This window comes from Balaenoptera borealis (assembly GCF_965194805.1).
Source record: "Balaenoptera borealis genome assembly, chromosome: 2".
NCBI classification, from domain to species: domain Eukaryota; kingdom Metazoa; phylum Chordata; class Mammalia; order Artiodactyla; family Balaenopteridae; genus Balaenoptera; species Balaenoptera borealis.
The window spans coordinates 47,843,429-47,863,414 of NC_138867.1; the positions used below are offsets into that span (position 1 = coordinate 47,843,429).

Consider the following 19,986-nt stretch of genomic DNA (forward strand, 5'->3'; position numbering starts at 1 on the left):
AAAATATATCTATATACTTTAATATATTTATATATAGGCTATATATAAACAGTTTAAAACTTCTGTTTATTAAAATAAAGTATCCATAAATGGGAAAATATAAATGGGGCTGGGATGGTAGGAGAACAAAGAATAAAATATTAAGAGATAGTTAAAAACAATCTTGTATATATAAAATCATTCTGACTTTTGCAAGGGCATCTATACAGGAGAGTAAAAAATAAACAAGTTAATGAAGAATGAACTCTTATTGTCCCCATTTTACACGTGAGAAAACTGAGGCTCAGAGGTTATATAACTTGTTGAGGATCACATAGCTAAAAGTGGGGAGCTGGGATTTGAACCTAAGGAGTTCGGTTTCAGAGCCCATCTTTTAGCCCTGTGCTGTCCTGCCTACTCCAGCCAACCCTCTTGTACACATTTTACATCTCTTAGAAGACTCTGCTTATAATGTCTCCCAACCCAGAATCTATACCTCTTCCTTTCTTTCTGCCCTACCTCTTCCGTTTGTTTTTCCATACCCAGTTCAATTACCTTCTCCACACAGGTTTTCCAACAATTCAGACCTTCTTGGAATCCTCTCCTACCTTGGATTTGGGAACCACTCTCCTGATTTTCTGCCTACTTCTCAGTCACTCTTTTTCAATCTCTTTATTGGATTCATCTTCCTCTACACTTCTTTTCTCGCCCTACTCATGGCCCCTGTGAGTAAATTACCCCCAAAACTGCAATATCTACCTACTTATGTTCTGAAAACTACAGTTTAAATTGCTCTTCCACATTCCAGAAATCTCCACCTGAATGTGCACAGACACCTCACACTCCGTATTTCCAACACTGGTACTTACTCTGTCTGCTACCTTGCTATGGAGAGACCTCTTACTGAGATGCCACAATCACTCACCCAGTTACTGAAGCCAGAAATCCAAGCATGCTCCTTGAGTCCTCTCTCTCTCAAGCCCAAACCCCTGGACATCACTAAGTTCTGACTGTTTTACCTCATAAATAACTATTGGATTTATTTCTTCTCTTCTGAATTCCCTTAGTTCAAGTCCTCTTTGTTTCGTGTGTGATGATTGCAGTTTTCCTGGTGCCTGTCTTTCCCCTATTCACCCTGATTCTATCTCCATATCAGCATTTCTCAAATTTAAGAGGTCACAGATTTCTAAGTACACTTTACAACTCTCAGAGGCTTATGCTGCCTATATGAGAAATTTTGTAGCTAAAAGTTACACACCTTGACAATTCCAATGCACTCAATACGTGTTTGTTAAATGGACCAATGACCTCTATCTGTATTTATCTTTCTTTTTTCTACTGCATTTCATCCATTCATTCACTAATAATCATTTATTTGTTAGTGTGAGTGAACACAAAGATGAATTAGACATCATCCTGGCCCCTATAGAGCATATTTTTTTTCTCTAATCATTTAGTCATGTAGGGCTTAGCTTCAAAAGAATAGCAAGAACTCATCATAATATCTTCTCTGCTCCTCACAGTTCTTAGACCATTGTAGAAATTCAATCCATATTTGTGGAATAGCCTTATTTTGCCTTTAGGCGATGCCTATTAATGTATACTTACATCAGAAGACCCTGCTGCGTGGAAACCCCGAGTGTCACACTTCAAGCACTTGTGGCAACTTATAGATTTTCTGGCGTAAATGTACTAAGTGGGCTGGAGGATGGAATTATGAGTTCAGAAAAGAAACAGAGGCTGTGCATGATTTCAGGTTATCAGCTTAGCTCTGAGGGTGATATGGTTTCATCAAGATAAATAGACTAATCTGTACTGAGTTCTAGTCAACATTATGTATTAGTTTTACAATGTTTAGGGATTTTTTAGGGATTAATTATTCTATATTTATAGATGAAGAAATCAAAGCTATTAATCTAGGCTGATAGGTATGATTACAAAAATCACTTTTAGCTCTGGCAGCTCTACCTCTTATTTCTGGTAACATGTTATTGCTCTTTAAGAGTAAATAATCAGAAAAGATCGCAACAGAGCTAACATTTATTGAGAACTTATATTGGATAAGCTCAGTTTTTAGCACCTTTATAGGTATTAATTCACTGAATCCTCACCACAACTCTTATTATACCCATTTTATTACTGGAGAAACTGAGACATAGAGAGCCTTAGTGATTTTCCCAGGGTAACTCAGCTAGTTAGCGTAGAGCTGGGATTTAAGCACAGATAATCTGTACTTTTTACAATTGTACTGTGCTGCCTATAAAAGCAGTACTGGATGGATTGTTACAAAACCAGGTCTTTAATCTTGAATTCACCATATAAATAATAGTGAAATAAATTTAAGGATGTCATTTGATTATTTGGGTTTCAGTGTCCTTGCACTCCTTACAGCCTATGAGGAGAAGCCTTTACATAGTCTTTTATAAACTGAAAAGTGTCATAAATTCAAGGATTTTATTTTTTACAGTACATTAAATCATTTTAAAGAGTCTGAAAAAAAGAGTCTTCGAGAAAAGTCCACATGAAGGCAGAGATGAGGTGAGACACCAGCATGGAATGTTTAAGCTCCCACTAAACATATTAAGCTACATGTTTTATTGCTAAACCCAAGGGAGAGATTCGATGGGAGGAGAGTAGGAAGCAAGAAGGTAGGAAGCCTGGCTATTTATTTAGAGAGGAATATAAATTATTTTCTTGATCAGTTTAAGAACGTTAACAATTACTATAGGATAAGCAGAGTTAAAGGGGTTTAGAGAAGGAGTTAAACTATAAAAATACAGTCAAATTGTTAAAAATTATCAGAAACATCTGTAAAATCATATATAGTTTCATTATATATCTTTCTTTTAAAAAATTCATGTTCTAGGTAATTGGTATTAGCAATCGGGTGATGAACACTGCTCATATTTTATGCATAGAACAATTGGTGCCATGTCTAATGCATTTGGCATTAGCCTAGGAGTTAAAAAACCTGAGTTCTGTGCACAGCTTGGGTCCATGTCAATAAAGAAGCAGCCATCTCCCTCTGGGGAGATCTGTCTCCTCCAGTGACAAGGAGCATGTTAACGCCCTGGTCACCTCTCTATCTCAAAAGGATGTTCTGAAGATTGGTAAGACAATGTAAAGTTCTTTAAACTCTTTACAAGATAAGCCATACACAGACATACTGGCCTGAGAAGCACTACTACCATCTATTTTATACACAAGAGCAACAATAAGGAAAAATATCTCAAAGGCAGTCCCAAATTATAAAAATGTTGAGAAGGGATGCAAAATATTATAGGATAGGAAACAACAACAATGACACTGAATCCAAACTAATATTTGCATTCCATATACTACAGATTCGCAGAAGTTTCCATCATTGAGTCCTCTAGAGTATTATTAGCCTTTCTCATTGACAGGTTGTGGCACATATTGTATCTACGGGGCCTTTGGTTTCCTAAAAGGTGCTTGAAAATGCCTTTTAGAAAACACTTGTCATGAAGAAGCATAACAACAACAAAAAGAAAGTTCAAATATCCACTAAACATATGAAAGAACACTCACCCTCTTTAGTAATCAGGGAAATGCAATGATCTCATTATAAAATCTCCATATTTGAAACAAATTAGAAAGTCTGACAATACAATGTGTTTTTTGGCTAAGATGTGGAGCTACAGGAATTCTCATACACTTTTTATGCACTTTATCAAATACTTTCCCCTTACATAGCAAGGTTAAAGACATGCATGGCCCAAGATTCCATTTCTTGGTATATTCCCCCACAGAAATGCATGTTAATAAGCACTAAGATACGTGTAAATGAAAATTCATAATATCTTTATTCATAATATTTTCCAACTGGAAACTGCCCAACTTCCTAACAAGAGAAGATTGGACAAATAAATTGTGGTTACTTTATACAACAGAACACGATATAGTCATGAAAATGTGTGGTCCTCAGCTACATGCAATATTGATGAATATTACCAGTATAACATTGTGTAAAAGAAGCAAAACATAAAAGTATCCACAAGATGAGCCTATTTACATAAAATACAAAAACAAACTAAATTGAACTCCTTTGTTTTGGGATGGATGCATAAGTGGTAAACCATACCATAAAGACAAGCAGGAAAAGAAAAAATTAGGACAGTAGTTATCTCTTTGGAGATAGGAAACAGAAATAGGGTGCTTCAGAGGGATGTTTAAAATAGGTGTTTACTTTAAAATTATTGGTTAAACTTAACACTTATGTTTTATGTACTTTTATAAATGTTTGTTATAGTTCATGATTTAAAAAGTTACAAAGATACTATGCAGCTATGGTAATCAAGGCGTGTGGTATTGGAGAAGGAACAAATAGATCAATGGAACAGAAGAGACAGCTCCCAAATAGATCCATATAAATACAGGCAACTGATCTTTGACAAAGAAGCATGATCTTCAACAAAGGCAATACAATGGAGGAAAGATGTTATTTTCAATAAATGGCACTGGAACAACTAGACATTGCAAAAAAATAAAAATAATAATCATCTAGACACAGACCTTATAAAATTAACTTCACAAAAATTAACTCAAAATGGGTAACAGACCTAAATGTAAAACACAAACTATAAAATTCCTAGAACAGAACATAGGAGAAAAACATGACCTTGCATTTCATCATGACTTTTTAGATACAACACTAAAGGCATAATCCATGAGAGAAATAATCGATAATCTAGACTTCATTAAAATTTAAAATTTCTCTTCTGTGAAAGACAATGTTAAGAGAATGAGAAGACAAGCCACAGACTGGGGAGAAAATATTTGCAAATGACATATCTGATAAAGAACCATCATTCAGAATATACAAAGAAATCTTAAAACTCAACAGTAAGAGAACAAGTAAGTTGATTAAAAAATAGGTGAATTCCTTAAGAGGCACATTTCGTAAGAATATGAAAAGTGGCTCCAAATATGTCATCAGGGGAATGCAAGTTAAAACAATGAGATACCACTACACACCTATTAGAATGGCCAAAGTCTGTAACTCTGTCAACGCCAAATGCTGGTGAGGAGGTGGAGAAGCAACAGGAACTCTCATTCATTGCTGGTGGAAATGCAAAATGGTTTGGCCACTTTGGAAGACAGTGTGGCAGTTTCTTACAAAACTAAACATACTTTTACCATGTGATCCAGCCATAGCACTACTTGGTAGTTATCCCCCAAACACTGAAAACTTATGCCCACACAAAAATCTGTACATATATGTTTATTGCAGCCTTATTCATAATTGCCAAAACTTGGAAGCACTAAGCTATCCTTCAGTAGGTGAGTGGATCAATAAACTGTGGTACATCCAGACAATGGAGTATTATTCAGCGCTAAAAAGAAATGAGCTCTCAAGCCATGGAAAAACATGGAGGAACCTTAAATATATATTACTAAGTGAAAGAAGCCAAACTGAAAAGGTTACATGCTGTATGATTCCAGCTATATGACGTTCTGGAAAAGACACAAACTATAGAGACAGCATTAAAAAGATCAGTGGTTGTCAGTGGGGGAAGGGAGGGGAGGAAGGCATCACAGGTGGAACACAGAGGATTTTTAGGGCAGTGAGAATACTGTGTATAAAAGTATAATGGTGGATACACGTCATTATACATTTCTCCCAACCCAAGAGTGAGCCCTAATGTAAACTGTGGACTTTGGTGATAATGATGTATCAGTGTAGGTTCATCAGTTGTAACAAATGTACCACTCTGGTGGGGGTGGGTTGATAATAGGGAGGCTATGCATGTATGGGGGTAGGGGGTACATGGGAAATCTCTTCCACTCAATTCTGCTGTCAACCTAAAACTGCTCTAAAAAATAAAGTCTATTTAAAAAACAAAAAATAAAAACAAAAGACAAAAACCTGAACACATGTGGCTTCCTGGAAGTTCACAAAAATTTTACAAAGCCTAAAAAAGATTAATTTGTGGAAACTTTTAGTTCTATTTCATCTGTATAAGTGCTGATGAAGACCACCTGGTGAATGATTTAGAGGTTTAACATAAAGAGTCTCCTTAAATAATATGTACTTGTGGAGGAAAAAAACCCCGAAGTCAAAATTGCAAAAGGGAAAGCACTGAAGACTTTTCTCTCCAAAACTGCCAAGCAAGTCTGGTTTAACTGAAATTGATGGCAAAGACAACAGAGCACACAATTGAATTTTAATCTTAATGATCTCTAAGCTATATTTGAAACATAAACATACGTGTGAGAGTTCTTCAAGATGTTGGACATGAATCTGTTTTCATAATTCAAAAGCATGCTTTGCTTATGAATCTCTTTTAACAAGCTTTGGTGGGGGATTCTTTTCTTCCAGATGTTTGGTGTTGTACAGACGCAACCTCCATCTCTCTACATATGATTTAAAACACAGTTGGTGGGGTGGGCTGAATTGGGAGATTGGTACTGACATATATACACTATTGATACTATGCATAAAATAGATAACTAATGAGAACCTACTGTATAGCACAGGGAACTCTACTCAGTGCTCTGCTGTGACCTAAATGAGAAGGAAATCCAAAAAAGAAGAGATATACGTATACATATAGCTGATTCACTTTGCTGTACAGTATAAACTAACACGATATCGTAAAGCAACTATATGCCAATGAATATTTTTTAAAAAAACACAGTTGTAAAGAGCATATTTATTTTACAAAATGGTAAGAGGACAGAATTCAAATAGATGGTCTATAGGTTTGTAAAATGATGAATACCTAAGTCTCATAAAGTCCTACAGATAGTATCTATTCATCTGAAGAAAGTTCTCTTACTACTTTTCAAACCTGAAAGAATTTTCTAGTCTTAAAACATTATTAAATAGGCCAATTAATAAATTTGGTAGAAAAGAAAGTCTCCTAAATCATAGACATGAAAAATACTTTTTTCTGATACATTTTCATTTAAAATCCCTGTTTAAGCAATTTACAGGAGGCAAGATAGTTTAGTGGTTGAGAGGATGGTCTCTGGAGTCAGACTTGGATTTAAATCCCAGCTCTACCATTTACTAACTTAGACAAGTCATATTACCTCTCTATGCCTCAGTGCCTACCTCCTGGTGTTCTTACAAGGACAAAAATAAATGTCCTGCGTAAAGAACTTTTTGCAAAACTCCAAGCACATAATGAGCACTCAATAAATGTTAGCTATCATCAGCAGCAGGACCTTCTAGAATCTTGCTGATCTTTCATCCAACTTGTTTGATCACTTTTTTTCTAAGTCCTCTTCCAAGCCACCTTCCTCCTCAGCTATAGTTTCCCTGGATTTCTAGCAAAGATGGGGAAACTATACATGCTTATCTTCTCCTCTTTCTGACACCTCACTAAAATGAAAGTAAGGGAATAAAAACACACAAATCCGCAAAGGCATAGATAATGAGGGAGGAGAGATCATCAAAGGAGAAATTTCAACGATTTTTAGAAAGGAGAGAGTGGATGAGAAGTAGAAACTGCCTTAGCACAATTGAGAAGATGATTACAGAGAGCAAATTCCAAGGGAAAGTGAACCAACACGTTCTGCCCAACCCAGAGATGCAGAGCTTAGAGGCAGCATACACTAAGGAAGGCAGGAGTTTAGTGAGAGGCTAAAAGTACATTAAAATTATATGGAGACTTTGGATCCCAACTATTTCCCTCTCCTGTTGGAGACTAAATCTTACCTTTTTTAGAGAAAATAAGCTAGAGAGACATCAAACTGAGGACATCAGGCACTGTGGCAAACAAGGTAACACCCAAGGTTGAAAAACAGATGCTTAACTGCGGAGTTCCCAGTAAGACATACAACCTCCCTATAAGCCATGTTCCCCAAACACTAGCAGTCAGGTATATGCCCTCAGTTGCGTATCTTCCAGGCAGAAATTGAAGAATCTTGTTATGATGGCACCTCAGAATTCCCAAAGAATAACGCAACTGAACAACCAATCATGCTATAGTGAAACTCTGCAGTTGACAAGCCCCATCCACGTTCAAAGAACTTTGGTGGTATATTTGTTGCTGTCATCATCGTTGTTGTTTGGTTGTCTTTGTGTTTGTGTGTGTGTGTGTGTGGTGTGTGAGATCTTTAAATACGAATGGACAGCCTCTTGAGGAAATTATCCAGAATAAAGAAGAGAGACTAGTATAAGCAGACCACATCAACTGAATAAAGAAATCCACAGGAAACAGAGGAAAACCTCTAAAGAACTATCATTTGTATACAAAGATAATGCATTTCTGACATAAGAATAGATGCTGTTAAAAAGGCAACAGCAGAGGACAAGAAAGTACTGAAATTGAAAAAAAAAAAATGGCCAAAATGAAAATTTTAATAGAAAGGTTGGAAGATAAATTTGAAGAAATTTCTATAAGGTATAACAAAACACCAAAGAGATGAAAAAGAAGAAGAAAAATGTGAGGAGATTAAAGGATCTGATCTAGGAGGTCCAACATTCAACTAACAAATCCCAGGAAGAGAAAACAGAGAAAATGGAAAAGGTAAAATTATCGATAAACTAAGAAAAGAAAACAAATCCAGAATTAAAGGACCCGTATGTCTGGAGTGAAAAGATCTAGTGTGCGCCCAGGACAGCGGATGAACACCCAGACCAAGACAATTGATCAAGAAATGTAGAGATATCAGGGATGAAGAGAAGTTCATAAAATTTTTTTACAAAGAAAAATAGGTTTTGAATAGACAATGGGATGTCACCAATGTTAGAAAACAATGGAAGGGTGCTTGCAAAATGTTGAGAAAATATATTTGTAACTTACAATTCAATTACAGTTAAACCATGCCTGAGATGCCTGAGGATTCAAATGAAGGACTATTGGAACCCAAGTAGGCACAAAAGATGCCCCAAGAGGGAATCTCAGAAGCTAGGTTTTATCCTCAACTTTGAAACTAAATGTGGAAACACAAGAATGAATGATGGGTACTCTTAGCACTTCTCTGAGACTCTGGAGTCCTGAGACAATTTCTTTTTTGCTAACATCATTGGGTCAGGGTTTCCAGAGGCTGAGCAAAGTGATGAACTCTGACCGACTTTGTGCTTCTGAAAAAGTGCACTATTATTTTCATACAGCTGATACCTCTGAAAAGATGGGTCAGTGAGCAATATGCAGTAAACGATGAAAGCCCAATACTCATTCTGAAGTCAGTTTTGCTTAGACTTTGTATATTACCAGCAAATTTTGCAAGTCATTAAAAAAATAAAAAAGAAGGACTTTTGCTAGTAACTAATGACCCAGCATTCAACTCTCTTGTATGGCAAAAGTGGAGAAGTGGCTGTTTATTTTTATGCTTATTAAGTTACAACGGAAACATTGTGTTTACAATCCCATAATGTGGTGTTTTTAGATGCTAATTCTTACCTAAAAAGGAATGGGACAAAAAATAAACTAAGACAAAAAACCAAAACCCTCCTTGGTATGCTAGTATTCTTTTACAAAGGATCCAGGTTATCACAGTAATTGATGCCCTCTTTTACACTAGGGGTATTACTATATTAAGCGGCTAAAGAATAAACTTAGGTAACAGTGGAGCTATAGTTCTTTCAGAAATGAGATAATTAAATAGCTATGTGTGCCAAGAAAACTGAACGTATCTATTGTACCCTCTCATTATTTCTGGCCACCTACCAGCAGTCAGTAAACTTGGGTAACCACCTTCTTCTGATATCACTTCAAGTCTACTCTTGAGTTCTTCTGGTATTACCTCAGCTACCAGAAAAAAAAAAAAAAAATGAAGAAAATATTTTCTTCACTATGTATACAATATGCTCAACTGTTTATAACATTCAAGTTTTTCCCCCCTAATTTTCCATGCCATTTTTATAATTGGCTAAGACTGATAATAATAGATTAATAAGTATGAAATCATTTTAATAATCATTCCTACTTAAAATAAGGAGAGTTTCCAAAAACCAAACCTGAAACAGAATCCAGTCCAAGCTGTCAAACAGGCTATGCCAGTGGTTCTCAACTCATTCCTGATGAGGAATGATTGCTTTTTATTTCCCTCAAATGTTCTTTATTCATTTCACAAATGTTACTTAATTGTGTATCATGTACAAAGCACTGTGCTGGTTACTGCAGAGAAAAGTAAGAGGATGAAAACATCTAGTGTTTTCCTTCAAGATGGAGATAAGTGATCTGTGTGGCAGTCCGTTGTAGGGGCATTAAGTTGTGAACAAAGGCGGGCCCTAGCGATAGTTAACTTGATAATTAGTGTATATGTGGTTTGTTTGCCCTGCTCCCTTTGCTGTGGCAGTCTTTCTGAGCTATAAACAGACGTAACTGGCCTAGAGTTCAGGCATGCAATAAGACTTCAGAATTTACTAGTTAGCTGTGATTGATCTGTCATGAAGTCCATACACAATGAGAAGTTGCTATCTCATGAAGAAATAGGCCTGTATCGCTAGTGAGCAATTGGTCGTTACAGATGCCCAGCATTCAGTTTTCCTTTCCTTGGAAAACAATACCCTGATTCCCTTCACGGGACCTCCTCACTGTTAGGTGGGGTCACTGTGATCGGTTGTAGTGTCTACAACCTTATTGTATGGGAGCTACTAGAGAGAGAAGCTCTTTTTTTGTTGTTGGATGAAAAACCTGGAAAGATACACTTCTAGGATTCTGACATTGGTGCTGTCCCCAGGTGTATGGAAACTGGGGATGAAGCCAAAAATGGAGAGAGTTCTGATAATAGGACCCATAGACTAAGCCTCATAAACAAGTCTAATCCAAATGGTACCCATACTTTACCTAAAACCTCACGGAACCCCATTAAGTGGAGAGATGAAGTCATCAATATACAACATGTAGGAGAAATGCAGCCAGGACATTTTACTGAGTGTGAAAACAAGTGTGTAACAACTGCTTATGGGTGTGTGATATGTCGATGTTGCTTTTTAAATTGACTAGAGAGTATGCTCAAGGGAATGGAAGAAACAGAGTTGGCTATCAATGAGGGGAAGTATTTCAGTAAATGTAAAACTTCAAAATAGATTTTTAAAAAAGAAATTTTCTCTCTCTGAAAGTGGATATGGAACTGGAAAATGACAAAGGTTGTGATTATTGACACACACAAGTCAACAAGCAAAACCAACCAAACAGGAAAACTTTAAGATATGTGAAAAGGGAAGCAACTCTTCTGATACCCCCAAAACACAACTTTACGAGACTGCCTGGGTTATGTCTTCTGACTGGTAAGTGATAACGTCATGTTGGTACTTTTATTTAAACCACAGCAACGTCTGTCCTCCTAAAAAACAGTTCCGGTACTTTAGAGAAGTAGAATATGAAGTTTCAGACTAGTGCTGGGCTTAACAGAGCTTTAACAGATTTTCAAAACACCTGCACACTAGATTTCACAAATATCCCATCCCTCCTAACACCTCCACTCTGAACATACATGAAAACAAATCACAACAAAGCACTGTCATTGAAGAACACTATTACCTGCATATTATAATCTGAGAAAGAGAGTCACTGAAGCAAAACTTAAAAACAGAATCGTATAATTATCTTAGGAGAGAATTTTTTTCTTACATATAAATTTTCTTCCCAATGAGTATGCACAAAAGCAACCTATGGGCACTCCTGTGGTTTCTTTTTAGACTTTGCCTGCTTATTTTAAAGAATAAAGGAGAAGAATCTGCTTAAAAGCCAAATGCACTGATAAATGTTTACCGATAAAATCTTCCAGATGGGACTACTTTCAAGGAAGGTCAATTACAAGCCTCATGTCTCTCCTTTTAATGATATCCTTTAATGATCCCCTTCCTCTCCCAGAAAATTAAATCACAAAAACAACTTAGTCTGAGAATGACCCAGTAATCCTCATAATCACATTGCAATGACAGACAAGGAGATCAAAGCACAGGTGTACTGAAAACTAGAGGTTTCCATTCTGTTCAAATGTGAACTTGCTACAAACTAAGATCAAAAGTACTTTTAGCTCCCCAAATCCCAACAACCTCCAATATTTTAACAATTCTGTAGTTTCCTTGATTAATAAACTTCCCTTGATTTTCTCCCTCCCAGTTTGTACCAAACATTGGCAATTCTTTACATATTGTGGCTGTGTTTTCATAAATTCATCAATTAATTAATTTTAGATATTTGGTGAATTATGTTGCGCCTCATAGCACCAAAGACTTCCAGGTTTATTATAAACTATTGTCTCCAAAATTGCAAAGAGAGAACCTAGTGATGTAAAATTATATAAGGTAACCTGATACCAATACATTAGTTAGAAATTGAATTAGGTGGCTAGTAGTGACTTCAATGAGAGAGGTTTATTTTTGTCTCATATGAAGAAAATCCAGAGGTAGGCCAAGGCTGAATGATGACACTATTTTCAGCAGAGAACCAGGCTCCTATTATCTTTCTGCTCCACCATCCTTAAGATATGCCTTGTATTCTTAAGACCATTCAGGTTGCAAGATGGCCACTGGTGCTCCAGTCATCACATGAACAATCCCAAGTCAATACTACAGGAAGAGGAGCAAGGGTAAAAGGGAGTGCTTCTGGGCAGGAGCTCCCTCTGCTTACATTTCATCAGCTACACCTATTTCTAAGGGAGGCTAAGAAATGTTGTCTTTTGGCTTGGCAGATGCCACCCAATATAATTAAGATTCACTTTGTAACCATCATTATACTGGTCACCAACTGAACAAATCTGTTGAGGATATTTAGTCATCATTAGCAGTCTCTGCCATACCATAGAATCGCTGATTTCTCAATATTGGGTGGAATTTGGTCTGATCCCTTGCTTACAGATAGAGAAACTGAGAACAGAAAGATTAAAAAGTTTTCCCCAAACTACAGAACCAGTTAGCCAAAGAACTAGGAGCAGAATTCACACACTTGATCTATCAGTAAAGATCTTGTCCTTTGCCAACAATGCAAACTCCAACGAGGTTAGTTCAGGAACTTCAGCTAACCAGCATGAATAATAACACATCTTAATTCCTGGGCCAGCCTGGTGACTCACACTGCACGCTTTACGGTCATAACTGCTCACAAGCTGTAACATCCCCCCTCTTTGGTTATAAAGTGAGAATCACCATATTTACCACAAGTCATATACGTGTTTATATTGTCACTAAATTACCAAGAAAATGAGAGCTATGCCTTATAATGTGACAGTTATGTTTGTAGGAAAGCAGAATGTTCCACATTCACGGGCAAAAATTGGTACTTGAACTTTATGAGCGGACTCCAGATCTTTTATGGTGGTGGCTTTTTAAGCACACACACAAACACATTATTATGGTGTCTCCTGAAATTGACATTCTCAAAATAGTGTCCACCATTACACAAAGGAGGTTTGAATGTTTTGAAGCCTTTTTTCTTTCAAACCATTGCTTCTAATCCTCTTATCTCTTCCTCCACTACAGTCATCAATCACTTCCTCACACTCTCCTCCCAGCAGCATTCTCAAAATATAACCACGATGGTAAGTCATTACTGTATACTTCCTTCAGCGCTTTGAACTACATAGGCTCCTGCTCTCATGTTTTACTTGTTTTATGGCTTAAGCATGTTGAGAGCAGGGTCTGTACCATCTTTATTGTCCATAACACTCAGCATATGGTACAGATTCCAATTTTCTTTCACAATGTCATGCTTAGAACGTTTTAGTGCTCTCCCAAACTGGTCTCCCTCCCTGTTTCCAGGGGCTTCACTAATCCTTTTTTCTCAGTCTCATTCACCGCCTGTTCCACCTAGGTCACCTAAGTGATTTAAGCTATACTTATATTTGGTGGTGCACCGAATCTGTAAATATAAGTTAAAAAATTTAGAAGGTGGCCTCCATCTGCATTCATACCTAATCTTATTCCTTTCCATTCCATCTGTTTGTACCCTATATACTACTAGCTACTCAGAAATAATCATCTCTTTTTTCACATGTCTGTGACTTTATAATGCTGTTCCCTGTCTGAAATGCCCTTCTTTCTTTTATTTATGGAGAGGTTCCAAATGGCCTCTAAGGTGTAAGTTAATTACTATCTACAGTATGTATATCCAGCCTTTTCTAGAAGACAGGGAAGCTTGGACAGCGAACTTGAGTATATCTTTACAAGCACTTCCAGTATTACAGCTATTCTATTGAGTTTGGAAAAGCCTCTGAGTGTAGAGGTTGTGTTATTTCATCTCGCTGTGGGTCCCAGTTCTGACACACAGGAGATACTCAATAGTCTGCTAAATGAATAACTGTCAGTTTCCCTAACTAGCCTTGAATACTTTTCTTTCGAGTCTACCTGCCTGTCATAATAGATCTTGTCTCACTTGATTCTATATCCACAGAGGCTCGCATAATACTTAGATGTAAATATTGTCACATCTCTTTTGTTTTTCCACTTAATCACTGGAGCCTTTCAGTAGGAAATCCAGTCTCGGCCTCCTTGAAAACTCCCCCTTCTTGGTATTCAGTCTAAAGTAGAGGCTTGTTTCTAAACTTCAGGTGGAGAGAGGACTGCCAATTAGCATGAAGGCTTCTGCCGTCGCCATGTGGTATCACAGCTGAACACTGGTCCTGTAAAGTTCTATGTCCTGCTGGTTCAGGACTCCCCTGGCTGCTAGGAGGGACCAGCCTCAAACTCCAAGACTGTAGCTCTTTGATCACTCTCGCTTATTTAGACAAAAATCAGCACTCATCATCAACCTCAGGTCATTGCCTAGAGCAGGCAGCTCAGGCTTCCCCTTCATCCTGATGTGTTAACCCCTTCAAGGCCTGTTGTCTCAACATTCTCTCCTGACCACAGACCGCGTGACGTCACCTTGACCCATTTAATGTGTTTCCCTTACTTCTCATTTCAGAGAGAAAGTTGAGGGTTCAGTCTCTTTTTCTCCTAGTACACTCCCAAATTCTTAGGTAAATCGGTCTACTCTCTCTTTAAATATTGCCAAGGAGAGAGGCAGGTTTTAATGAAAAGGGGGAGCTCTTTTCACACTCTTTCTCTGAAGAAAGAGATGCCTGGCCTAATATTTACATAACTAAGGGACTTCACTTAGTGATTTTTTTCAAAAACAAATAAATGAACCCCCAAGAGGTTTCCAATAATAGACTGAGAAGTGCAAGCATAGAGTCAGAATTTCTGCCTCTCAAGTCATCCTCTTACATATGCATGAAGATGCTTACTGAAGTTAACAGTCATTTTTTCCAAGTCCTTTTTTCGTAGGACCAGTAATTTATGACCATAAGGACAAGGTAGGATTAGGACAGCTGAGCAACCCTTTAACAACCCTGTCCTAATTGTCCTTTCCTGCATGGCCAAGGAAACAGTGAGTCTGATAATCAACCATTTAAAAAAGGTGCATGGCCCTACCAATCTAGTAAGGCAAAAAGAGATTCATTCCATAGTGAAGATCTGGCATTCCAGGGTCAGACTGGAGCAGCAGAGGACAAATACAATAACAATAAATTTCAATTAGATGACAAAGTCAGCCATAGATCACTGTGCCAGCAGTGTCTTTTCTACTAAGGACTGGGAAAGGTGGCTATATGGAAAAAGAATTTTTAAAAAAAAGAGTTGATATATGCATATGTATAACTGATTCACTTTGTTGAACACCTGAAACTAACACAACAGTGTAAATCAACTATACTCCAATAAAAATTAAAAAAAAAAAAAGAACTGGGAAAGGTAAGCTTAAAATTCATCTTGTGTTTGTTCAAAGAAGATACATAGTCCTTTCTTCAAATGTATCCACCCAGTTGAGCTTTATATAACACAATCCAGGGAGATTACCCCAAATTGAGGCTTAATTTACTGAATTGCAGTGACCCTAAAAAAAGTGCATTCATTTTTTCGCAATTTTAAGTCTCTAAACTCCAGGTGTGTTTTACAATCAATGGCATTTTGGATTTGACAAACTAAAGTAATTAATCAAATATTTTCGCTTAAGTGAAATACTTTAAAAGGTAAAAATGACAACCTAAAAATTGTCCAAACATCCGGGTTCCAACCCCAGCATTAGGATGTGACTATCTTAGCATAGCAGAGACACAGACAAGAGTAGTAGGTGAAGATGAATTGGAGCGAAGTATCAGGTTGGCCAAAAAGTTCGTTTGCGTTTTCCATAACACCTTGTGGAAAAACCCAAATGAACTTTTTGGCCAACCCAATAGTTCTCAAAGGGAGTTCCCCATCTAGCAGCCCATCAGCATCCGCAACACTTGAGAACTTGTTAGAAATGCAAAATTCTCAGGTCCGACCTCAGAAGTATTGAATCATAATCCTTGGGGTATAAAGCCCCGCAATCTGTGTTTTAATAAAATCTCTGGGCATGAGTTTGAGAACTAGTCCTATAGTAGTAAAGGAGGCACTTGGTCAGTGTGTATTCGGCATATCTGAGTCGGGGTCGGGGCAGAGTCCTAACATTTCAACCCACTGGCAAGGCTCCCATAAGGAGAGGAAGATTTTAAGACCCACTACAGGGAGGTACTTCTTTCAAGTCCGTCAGTTTCTGGGTTCTGACTCCCTATGCATGAAAGCAGCTTCTGATTAGGAGTCTGCTTCCCAGGTGGATGAATTACAAGGAAAGAATTAACTGATCAGGCTAATATAGTATCCTATCTACTCAGCAATATATTTCTCACTGTAAATTACATAATTAGTGTCCTTGTTTTTGCATGAAGTTCTTGAGTTCTGAATATCAGTAAGAGCACTCAATCTAACTCGGTTCTGAGAAAATAAAAATTCTGAACCTGGGAAATTAAAGGTCAGTCCTGAAATTTATGTATATTGTGAAGACACTACCCAGAAGGGCCCACTGTGTATCCAAGCTATTCAAATGGACTATTTACCAGGTCAAGAGAAGTGGAGAATTAAGGGTAGCTGGGTCAAGACTGCAAACTGGCAGTCTTCCGGCCAGATGTGGTCCACAGATGTGGTTTGGCCCACACACATTGTTTAAAAATTGGGAAATTTCACATAAAATTCTGGAATTCTTCCTGTCTTAAAAAAGCTAAAGATTTGACATTAGGGAACCCACATCCTGGCCTTTCAACAAGAGCCTGGAGCTGAACAGAAATTGCTTCCTTTAGATGGGCTATTCCCTCTAGTTTGCCATAGTCCCTACCACTCCTTCTTGTCTGATAGCTGCCCAGCTCGTCCTTTTACATTACCTGCCCGACCCTTCATGCATTTAAGTTTGAGGATCACTGATCCATATAAATAGTTTTCATGAAATAAATAATTGAGATGATTTGAAAAAAAAATCACTCAGAAAGTTAACTTTATTTTGTACCTTCATAGCTATTTGTGTAAATATGTGGACAAGGATGTAGACGTTAGTTATTTTAAAAACAGACAAAATATCGAGGGCAAAGGTTGTCGTGATAGAGGAGAAAGACTACTGGACTGGGCCTCTAATATCTAGCTGTGCTTCTGCCACTTAACTAAGTGTAAAGTTATCCCTGAGCCTCAGTTGATATATCTGTTATATGGGAATGACTATATCTACCACATATAGGGTTTATTGTTATGATTAAATTAGATAATTGTATGTTCAAATTCACGACATACCACAGACCCCCCAAAAACCTTTGCTGAATTAAAATTTGGATGTGTTTCATTACCTGTGTTTTACTTTAGAAATTATACCTAACACAGATGAACGTTCGGGGAAAATTCAAAATTAACCCTTCAAAAGCCTTACTCCGCAATGAGATGAAGGGATTAACATTACTGACTATAAACTATAAACCACGCACTATGTTGGGTGCTTTATACAGACTGTCCCCTTATGGCAACACTATGAGTTAGCATTACCCCTCTCTTACACATTAAAAACCAGGGCTCAAAAAGTTTAGGTAATTTACCCAAAGTCATACAGCAGGTGTTGATAACCAGGGTCCATTTTACTCCAAAGCCTTTCCATATGAGAACTTTAGCGCTTCTCAAACTAGCTTGGTCATAAACTTGGGACACTAGTTAAAAATGCAAGTTCTTCTATTCCTTCCCAAGCTACTCAATCAGATTTGAAGAGGAGTAGCCTGGGAATCTGCATGTCGTATCAGAGCCTCAGCTAATTCTTAATAATAGCAAGGAAACACTGCTTGAGAAAGCTGACAAAGAGTCAAAGTAAGCAGAGAATGAACTGCTTTGTATTATTCTTCATGGAAGGAAGGAGGGGAGAGAAGGAGGGAGGGAAAGAATCTTGGAGCTAAGGTCTATCCATTTGCAGGATTATGAGAATGCACTTTCTAGATGGATTCTTTCTTTCTAACTGCACCCAGACTGTTGAATGCAAAGACAAGGAGCCAGCCAACAGGAAGCCCGGCTTGCCACTGCAGAGGAGTAAAGCACTTTGAACTACAGGCATCTTGTACACCCAAATTACATGCTGTGATACACATAGTATTTGAGTTGTTCCGCAATACAGAAGCCAATTATTCTTGGCACACACTTCTATCGCGCTATCCAAATTACCATGCCTCACATGTGGAACGGTGCCACATCAAATGCACCAAGCCATAAATTCCCTAAACTCTTAGAGATGAAAGTCAAATGTTGGAGAGAAAGAGTGTTTGGTACACACACCATAGAGCAGAAAAGATGTCTAACTTGGTACTGCTAGATTTACTATGAGAAACTGGGACAGAAAATTCTGCCTTAGAAAATTTTCAGATTATAAACCGGATTTTTCCAGTGTAATTCAGCATAAGCACTGCATTTTCGATTTTTAGTAACGCTATTTCTTCCATAATATTCATCTTAAAATAATTAATTTTCTGGCCTCTCCCTGTAAATGTTTTTAAATACAGTAGAGAAGCACAGACACTAAAACAAAGAGTAGAGGCTGTAGGTACCATAAATTCTGTTGGGAATCACAGAAACTATACATATGTCCTGAATAGTAGTGCTGTTTAATACTCAGACCAACTAATTGACTCACTCTCCCACTCCTAGCCCCTTGCAAATTCTGAAGTTAAGAGATTTAATCAAAACTGTTAGGTGATATTAAAATATAAATCCTATGATAATTGTTAATGGAATTATAGAAAATTTAAAACACAAATCCTTAAAGTTTGAAAAACAGGAAAATGAGATATTAGATGCACCAGTTCTAGGTTTCTTAAGCTTTAATGTCCTTAGGAATCTCCCAGGGATCTTGTTAAAATGCAGGTTCTGATTTTTTTTTTTTTTTTTAAGATTTTGTTGTTGTTGAATTTGTTAGAATATTGCTCCTGTTTTTTTTATGTTTTGGTTTTTTTGGTCCTGAGGCATGTGGGATCTTAGCTCCCCGACCAGGGATCGAACCCACAGTCCCTGCACTGGAAGGGGAAGTCTTAACCACTGGAACGCCAGGGAAGTCCCCAGGTTCTGATTTAACAGGTCTGCATTTTCGAGTTTCTCACGAGTGCCCAGCAGATGCTCACACTGGTGGTCCAGGGTTCACACGAGGGGTAGCAACTCCACCAGTTTAAGAAAGCTCATGTTGGTGAAGTTTCCAGAGAGAAGACAGGGAATCTCGGGTAGGAGAGTTTGTAGCATAAGGTTAGTGTTAACTAGAAGTATAATGCAAAGATGAAAGACAGAGTGAAGCGTTTATGTAAATGTCCAATTTCTCCAGAAGAAACTGATTGCATATGAAGTAGAAAAATAATCTTATTTCTGGATTAGTAAGAGAGGAATTCTAAGAGGGTAAGCAGATTTACAATCAATATATAATTGGGGTGCTTAAACTTTAAAAACATGATGACTGGACTAACTCCCCAGAAAACTGCAGATATGAATGTGTACCCACATTTATATGTATAATTTCAGAAGGTTCACTGAACTTCCTTCTGAATGGCATAAACCACCATGGGGCCCACAGATCACAAATTAAGACTACCAATGTACATAGTTGGGGCAGGGGAAAAATCCATAGTTGTAACAGTAATAGAGGGTAACTTCAAATCTGCTATGTATTTGATCGATGATACTATTGTATAAAGGCTGATGGTTCTTCAGTCATTTCCATAAAATATAAATTGGTGGAAATGTATATT

The 19,986-nt window shown here is 37.4% G+C and overlaps 1 protein-coding gene across 18 annotated transcripts in view; it reads right to left on the reverse strand.

Annotated features, from left to right (window-relative positions):
- Positions 1-19,986, reverse strand: part of PDE4D (phosphodiesterase 4D) — a 1,112,988-nt gene that overhangs the window by 94,766 nt on the left and 998,236 nt on the right. For 8 of the 18 annotated variants that reach the window (XM_082382264.1, XM_082382268.1, XM_082382255.1 and 5 more), the window contains one exon: positions 9,621-9,701. The exons of 9 other annotated variants lie outside the window; for them this stretch is intronic. In XM_082382264.1, the coding sequence (XP_082238390.1) occupies positions 9,621-9,701 (81 nt within the window). Of the gene's footprint in view, positions 1-4,968; positions 9,354-9,620; positions 9,702-19,986 lie in introns of those variants that run through there. One more of the 18 variants, XM_082382262.1, reaches the window with a different exon arrangement.